The sequence below is a fragment of the Jaculus jaculus genome, chromosome 13, assembly GCF_020740685.1.
Source record: "Jaculus jaculus isolate mJacJac1 chromosome 13, mJacJac1.mat.Y.cur, whole genome shotgun sequence".
Classification (NCBI taxonomy): domain Eukaryota; kingdom Metazoa; phylum Chordata; class Mammalia; order Rodentia; family Dipodidae; genus Jaculus; species Jaculus jaculus.
The window spans coordinates 3,243,593-3,251,956 of NC_059114.1; the positions used below are offsets into that span (position 1 = coordinate 3,243,593).

Sequence of the window (8,364 nt, forward strand, 5' to 3'; positions counted from 1 at the left end):
TGCTCAGCAACACTAAACAAACTTTCCCCCACACCTGTTCTTAATGTTAATATTTGACCCAAGTTAGTTTTCACCCAGAGTGTTTACTAAATATCCACAGTGTTGGATTTTGGGTCAAGAAAAACAAACATATAAGACTAAAAATGAAAACAGTTATTCAGAATGGAAAAGAGCTCCATTCTGAGAAGGTGGATGCAGCCAGGTATGACACAATTTAGAAGAAACTTTCGCTGTCATGAGGAAAATCACACCACCTTCAGAAAAATTACAGAGAATAATTGTTTCTTTGTAGGAAAGAAAAACATGAAAACAGTAGTAAAGAATGGAAAAGAGCTCCATCCTGATGCCGTCAAATAGTGGAGAAACTACAGAGAATAATTGCTTCTGCACAGGCAGGGGAAATGCCATCCTGTGCCTCCTATCCCTGCCTGTCTGTGGAGTGGGCAGCTCTGGCACAGGGCAGCACACACAGTACAGTACACAGGCTCCCTCATGGCATGGAACAGAATTCTGGATGGCAGTGGAGAAAGGACAGCCCCTCTCCTCACTGATCCTACCCCCTCCTCACCCACTGTGCAAAGGGAGCCCAGACCCTTCTCTGCCCCTATCTCCTCCTAAGGGCCTGCCTCACAGCCTCCTTACCCTGGTCTCGGGCAGAGACTTCTGTCACGTCAGGAACACTCACCTGTGCAGTCTTGCCATGCTCAATGTGGGCGCCGTGACAGCTCACAGCCAGATGCCATTTATCACTCTTGTGGTCCCAGTTGTCAAGATGTCACTGTGATACACTTTGGCTTTCAAAGGGAGTAGGGCTCCTTCTACACACATCTATCCCCCAAGGCCAGCTCTGCCATGTCCCTGGTGCCCTGCAATTTGCAGTACACAGAAACTTTCTGATCCCAATTATAGTGCCAGTGTAGACATGAGGAGGAGGACTGTGGTGATGAAAAGTGTCCTGAGGGTCCTGGCTTCCCGAACTTTGTTCCAGGCTTGCCCCTTCCCTCCTATTCACCACCAAAGCCAAGAACCAGCTTGAAAGAAATGTTGGACAATTCAAGGTGGTCTTTGTCTCAGCAGTTCCATGGGCAGTAGCATTGGTAAAAGTCAAGAAGTCCCACAGTCACTGGATAGTGCTGAGACGTGGGGCCCAGGACCTGGCAGCAGGAAGTCTTCCTGGGAGATTGTTTTTGTTTCTTGATCTGTCCTCTGTTTGTATGCAAAAAGTCATTCTATGAACCTTTGGAAATTTTTTTTGAAAATATATTTGGGCTGCAGAGATGCCTTAGCAGTTAAGGGGCTTGCCTGTAAAGCCCAAGGAATCAGGTTCAATTCCCCAGTAACCATGTAAGACAGATGGACTACATGGAGCACACATCTGTATTTCAATTGTAGTGGCTAGAGGACCTGCTGAACCCATACCCCATACATTCTCTCTCATCTCTGACATATATGATTTTACATATATGTATATATATAATCATATATCTCATATATATATCATATATATTATATATATAGGGTAATATACATATATATATATTTCTCCTGCTCTCTCTCTCTCATTAATAAGTAGACAATTTAAAAAGAGTGAAGAAGAGTTTAATGAAGGAATGCAGAGCTCTTGACCAAGGAGGCAAAAAGTGTTTAGGAAGGTTACCTCAGGACATAGGTTGGGGCATTTTTTATGTAAGCCTGGTGAATGAGTGGCTGGTCTAGCCAGTTAGTCAGGGGTCTGGGGTCATTTCCTACAAAAGAACAATTTTCCAAGAAATTTTAATTTACTAAGAAGGACCTTCTCAGAAAGGAGTGGAAGGACTCCCTAAAGGGGGAAAGATAAGAAAATGCCAGACCCTTCTGATTTTTCTGACCTGTAGTAAATTGTAATGACCTAGACTTTTCCACCACAGGACCAAGGACAATTTCATCTGTTAGCATCTTTCTTGAGGCCCTGTCACCCCTAATCTGTCTCAAGAACACCCAACAAGGCTTAATCAACTGGATCTATTCAATCACACACGATAAGCCAAGGGGATATGGACAGTTACGTCAGAGGCTCATTATCAGCACCTGGGCATCATTCTCCTGCTGGTGACCTGAGATGTCTCAGCCCCTCACAATCTCACAAGAAAGAGACCTCGTGTGTCTCTCCTTGAGGACAGCGTCCACATCCTCCCAGTGCACTTCCCTCACAATCATGGATCTGTGTGACACTCCTGCTCCAACCACTGCCCACATGCGAGAGTCCTCCAGTTAGTCAGATTACAACGTGCACCGTGTGCTTGGGGGCCACCTCCTCCCCAGTCTAGACACAGTAGAGAAGTTGTGTGAGTGAAATCACTTTCTGTTGGAAAGGAGGAATGTGTTCACAAGTGATGATCATGGTGATCACATAGTCATGGAGTTCCCATAAGCCCCACACCTTCCCAAATATGAGAATCAGAGCCATATTCCTTACCTTAAGCCACCTGGCGCAATAATTGGGATTCCAGACATTACAGAAGCAAAGAGATCCACATTCGTGCTGGGTACTTTTATCAGGAAGGACAGCAAGGACCTTCGCTGCACCATGACACTCTGCCTTACAAGTTACACTCATCTAAGTCTGGCGTTCGTAACTCCACACACCTCAGAGCCCATGGCTTTCCAAATGACAAGATGGTTTCTGAACTAAACTGTCTCAGGCAAAGAGGACAATCACAGTGCAGAGATCTGAAGCTGTCTGAGTAGAAATAGCTGGCTCCAACCAATGCCAAAAGAGAAAACAGGAGCCTTAGTCTCCAACCCTAACCCTCCCCCACAAATGCAGGAAATCAGGATTTTATGCTACCCAAATTTATCAACAGGCCATAACTGACTGTGTATACTGAGTTTATTTCTGGCTATATTCTGTTCCCAGGCTCATATCTGAAGCTTCTCCCATAACATTTGCCATTTTTAAAATTGACTTGAGAGAGAGAGATAGGGGGCACACCAGGGCCTTCAGCCACTGCCAACCAACTCCAGATGCATGCCACATAGTAAACTTGACTTACGTGGGTCCTGGGGAATCAAACCTGAGTCCTTTGGCTTTGCAAGCAAGTGCCTTAAGCACTGAGCCATCTCTCTAGCCCATATTTTCCATTTTAAAGGCTCTTTAATTATGCTACCTTTAACCACCTTATGTCCTGATATGCCCCTGGCTAAGACACTTGAAGTGATCAGTGGTTACTGATGGAATGTAATTCCATTCTTTATATGTGCTGGGGCAGGAAGAGAAGTAAACAACTTTTGGAAAGACTCTGACTTTGACACAGGCCCTCTATTTTAATACCAGATTGCAGAGAGAGCTTGGGAACTTCTTGGGAGCCATCTGCACCAGGTAGAGATAGAAGACCCACTGCAGGACAGAAGCAGTGACAATGCAGATGAGGGTAGGACATCATTTAACTTTCCCTTACTTCATATCAGATGTAGGTCTTGAAACAACAACAACCCAAGGAAAATTAATGTGTGGCTGCCCTTCCACGAGATTGAGAGGTCATTCCTACTATCTTTCTATGGTTCCAATTTGACAGTGTAATGGTTTCCTCCTGTATGTACTTATGTTGTTGTCACATTTCAATTCCTGAATATTTCTCTATTTATTCGTGTCTTTTCTACATATTCTTCTGTCTTTTATGGGTTTCTGTGTGCCGAGCTTTCACTTTGGTTAAATTTAGTCCTCTGTGTATGCATGTGTGTCTATGTGTGTGTGTGTGTCGTTGAAGAATTTACATGTATACTGATTTATATTAATTTACTCATGCTACACAAAGTAATGTACAGAATAAGCAAAAGCTATATAACCATTCCAATAAAATAAAATAAAAATAAAATAAAATAAAAAATAAATAAAATAAATAAAAATTATAAATATAATAAATAAATAATAAATAAAATAAATAAAAATAAAAAATAAAATAAAATAAAAATAAAGATAATATAAAAATAAAACATTTAAAACAACCATATGTTACCATGAAAAGGTTAGAGGTACAATAGTAGCTGATGTCCAAGTACAACACAAAGGTGGTGACAAGTAAGCAGTGTGGTGATGGTGTAGAGTCACAGGGAGCAGACTACAGCCAGAAATAAACTCAGAATACACAGCCAATTGATTTTTATACATACACTGAAGATACACTATGAGAGAAAAAGATACACTTCAATAAATGGTGTTGAAAAACTGGCATTCAGTGCAAAACAATGAAAAGAGATCTTTAAATTACATCATACCCCAAATTCAACTCACACTGCTTTGGATTGTTTGTTTGCTTGTTTCTCGGTAGTGTTTCCCTCCAGTCCAAGCTGACCTGGAGTTCACTATGTAGTCCCAGGGTGGCCTCAAACTCACCGCAGTCATCCTATCTCTGCCTCTCAAGTGCTGGGATTAAAGGCGTTTGCCAGGACACCTGGATCAAACTGTTTTAAATAGCAAAATTTAAGACAAGAAACTCTAAAGCTTCTACAAAAATGAAAGGAGGAAACATTGGTTCAAGCTGGCCCTGACAGTTTTTGACTAAAACGTTCAAATCTCAGGCAGCAAAAGGAACAATGAATAAATAAGATTGCAAAAATATAAAAAAGCTTCTGGATGCAAAAGTGATGAGTTACCACTTAAGGCACTTGCCTGCAAAGCCAAAGGACCCAGGTTTGATTACTCAGAACCCATGCAAGCCAGATGCACAAGGTAGTGCATGCACCTGTAGTTCATGTGCAGTGGTTAGAGACCCTAGCACAGCCATTATCTCTGACTCTTTTTCTTTCTCTTTCAAACAAACAAGTAAATAAAAATATGAAAAAACACCCTTTCCTTCTTTCTTTCCTCCTTCCTTCCTTCCTTCCTTCCTTCCTTCCTTTCTTTCTTTCTTTCTTTCATTCTTTCAAGGGAAATCCATTATAATCATTAGTTTACTTTGAGGGCATTGTAGAATGTTAAAATGATGCCTGCTATAGTGTTTCCCGTCTGTAATCACAGAGGAAATATGGGAATCTCTAGGTCAGACTCAGTTTCATAGCAAAATCCTTTTCAAAAAATCGTTACAGCTGGGCATGGTGGTGCATGCCTTTGATCCCAGCACTACATAGTACCAATTTCCGTGGCAAACAGCTTCAGGTTCACTAAGATGAACGTACAGACCAGGCACAGTTATGGAGGAAGGGATTTATTGAGGCTTACAGATCCAGGGAAAGTTCCATAATGGCAGAAGAAGCTGGCCTGCTTTCACAGATCCAAGCAAAGAGAAAAAAACCCAAGCCAAAAGCCACATAGCACACTTCAGGAACTCAGACTGGCGCATATCTTTAAAATTTGTTTATTTATTTATTTGAGAGAGGTGGGGGAGAGAAGAGGCAGATAAAGAGAAAGGGCACTCCAGGGCCTCTAGTCACTGGAAACAAACTCCAGACACATGCACCCCTTGTGCATCTGGCTTACATGAGTACTGCGGAATTGAACCAGGGTCCTTAGGCTTTGCAGGAAAACTTCTTAACCACTAAGCCATTTCCCCAGCACTGCATATCTTTAGATTGAAATTTTAAATCCACTACCATACCTTAGGGCTGGATCCAGCTCAGTGACACCTCCCCCAGCCAAGTGGCTGCATACCTAAATTACAAACTGTAATAAAACACTGAATATATTGGGGCCATCTATTCAAACTACCGCATTCTGCCTCTGGCCCCTAGTAGATTCATAACCATCTCATATTGCAAGCTGTATTCAGTCCAATTTCAAAGGTTCCCACAGTCTTTACCAACTTTGGACGTTCCCAAAGTCCCAAGTCTCCTCTGAGATTTAAGATTGTCTCTTAGCTGTGAATTCTGTAAAATCAAAAACTTATATACTTTCAACATATCAGTTGCAGTAAACATTTTCAACTGCTATAAGGCATAGTAAGGAGAGGTTAGAATAATGCAAATTTAACCACCATCAAGCAAACATGAAACTTCTGCAGTTCAAGTTCAATCATAACGAGTAACTCTCTCCAGAGGCAGAAGTAGGAGGATCTCCATGAGTTGGAGGCCACCCTGAGACTACATAGTGAATCCCAGGTCAGCCTGAACTAGAGTGAGACCCTGCCTCAAAAAAATAAATAAAAGTCATTACAGCAAAGATAGTTGTAATGCAAGTTCCTTTAACTCATGGAGGAAGGGGTGCAGAATTTAATTTCAGCAATTTGTGAGCACTCCAGTATTTAGCAACATGAACATCTCTGCTGACCAGGACAAAGCTGCTGAAAATAGCATAACCAAGTTCTAGAAAACTTTTAGAAATAAATGTCATTGAATCTTGTGTCATTGTGGAAACTGTGTACAAGGAGAAAATAAAATCTACCCAATAAAAGAAAAGGAAACAGGTCATGAGAATGAGAGTACTTAGTGTTGCTCTGATTTCTGGGCTGGAATTGTTGATACGCTTGGAAGTACGAAGATAGAAGACGTGCTTGTGATGTTTATACAGATGCAGAGCCATGGATACACTGCTCCAGCCCATGAGACTCTGGAAGACAACATCACGAATAGACATGAAAGAGAGGACAGTCCACCTTGCTATTTGCCTACTTGGTAGCATAATGCAATACCCACTATACTTGTCAACAACAGATCTGTTCACACTATTGACTGATGTGATGTAGTACAGTAAGTTTGAGCCTATCAGAGAATTTAATATCCAAAAGAGGAGGAGATAGGGAAGAACCTGCCCTGCAGTCTGTGGTTTGAATTTTCTCCATAGAGTACTCCATAGTGTAGCCCTGGGGTTGATGGTGACAGCCTGGACCATAGTGAGGAGACAGGTGGTGCAAATAGAAAATCCTCGAGCCATTCTTCCCAGAAAAACCACAGCTTTGCAACCAGTATGGCCTAGGAAGATCTTGAAATAAAAACATATGGCTCTGTCTCGGACAACTGTGCTACAAATAATGAGTATATTTGAAAATGACAAGTGAATGAGGATAAGGTCTATGGATTTCTTCTTAGGCCCCATGAGAATATTATATACATATCTCACAAATATCAGGATATTTCCCACAATTCCAGGTACAGTAAGACACAGGCAGATGATAATCTGGACATGGTGATTCCAAAGCATCTTCTGACTTCATGCAGATCTAGATAAAACATTAGAGAAACTCAAGTCAGATTGTCTCTGCTCATTCTTGTGAAAAGAATTAATCTGGGCTGGAGAGATGGTTTAGTGGTTAAGCGCTTGCCTGTGAAGCCTAAGGACCCCGGTTCGAGGCTCGGTTCCCCAGGTCCCACGTTAGTCAGATGCACAAGGGGGCGCACGCGTCTGGAGTTTGCAGAGGCTGGAAGCCCTGGCGCGCCCATTCTCTCTCTCTCCCTCTATCTGTCCTTCTCTCTGTGTCTGTCGCTCTCAAATAAAAAAAAAAAAAATTAAAAATTAAAAAAGAAAGAATTAATCCACAGACTCCAACCAAAATGTTGATTATGAGTTTTGTCTTTTAAAGACTGTTAAGTCTTATTGTTCTCTTAAAAATGCCCAAGCCTTCTTAAACTATCACATGGATGTTTGATTACAGCCATTGTCACTTCTTTTTCTGTTTCATCTCCTAAATTAGAGCAAATGGGAGGTCTTGAAGCAGAAATCTATATATTAGTTCATGACTTACAAACATAGAACCTTTATATCAGTCTGAATTCTACTTGTCCTCCACAGTTTGGACTCCTCTCCACATAAATCTTATTTCTGATGACTTTCAAGTATATGTAGCAGTGACACTTTTCTTACCACAGAAATAGTGATAACACACCAGCCTGATCTTTACTCAAACACCACCATCAATAGATACCTGTTGTCCATTGTTCAAAAACCAGCTCACATTTTAGTCACATCCACTTTCCCTGAACCCCTGTGTTGCATGTGTATCTGCTTCCTTCCTGCACATGACAGTGAGAACACTTCAGAGACACTGTTTTACTATCAAGTATCTAAGATACCTACCACAGTGCTTGTATTACATGGTCAAAGTTGATAATGAACCAGTGGCTAAATGAGGCTCTCAATTCTAAAACTGAACACTAATCATCAAGATGATCTGATGAGGTAATTTGGAGAAATATTTGGGCTGGGCTCCTGTGATTGTTAAACTGCGTGGCCTGGAGAAGTCCGTCCACTTTGGGTGACACTTGCAGCAGGGTGTTCAGTGTGTCCTCACCCATATGCTGAGGGGAACGTGCAGGCGTCCACCTACACAGTGAATGACATGTACTGCCCTCTAAGACATTCATAATTATGGTGAATGTTGATTTGCAGGGTCTCTGCACTAATCTTATGACTGGATAAATGTTTCAGATGTAATTCTCTGTTCTCTGGGACATCAA

General features: G+C 41.7%; 1 protein-coding gene across 1 annotated transcript; it reads right to left on the bottom strand.

The window, feature by feature from the left end:
* Nucleotides 1–6,160: 6,160 nt before the first annotated feature.
* On the bottom strand, nucleotides 6,161–7,111 carry LOC105944932 (putative vomeronasal receptor-like protein 4). The gene has a single exon (XM_012951762.2). It carries the CDS (start codon nucleotides 7,109–7,111, stop codon nucleotides 6,161–6,163), a length of 951 nt encoding a protein of 316 aa, XP_012807216.2.
* Between the last annotated feature and the right edge of the window lie 1,253 nt (nucleotides 7,112–8,364).

Coding starts and splice junctions, on each gene's coding strand:
- LOC105944932 (XM_012951762.2), bottom strand. CDS start 7,111: ATGCTTTGGAATCACCATGTCCAGATTATCATCTGCCTGTGTCTTACT.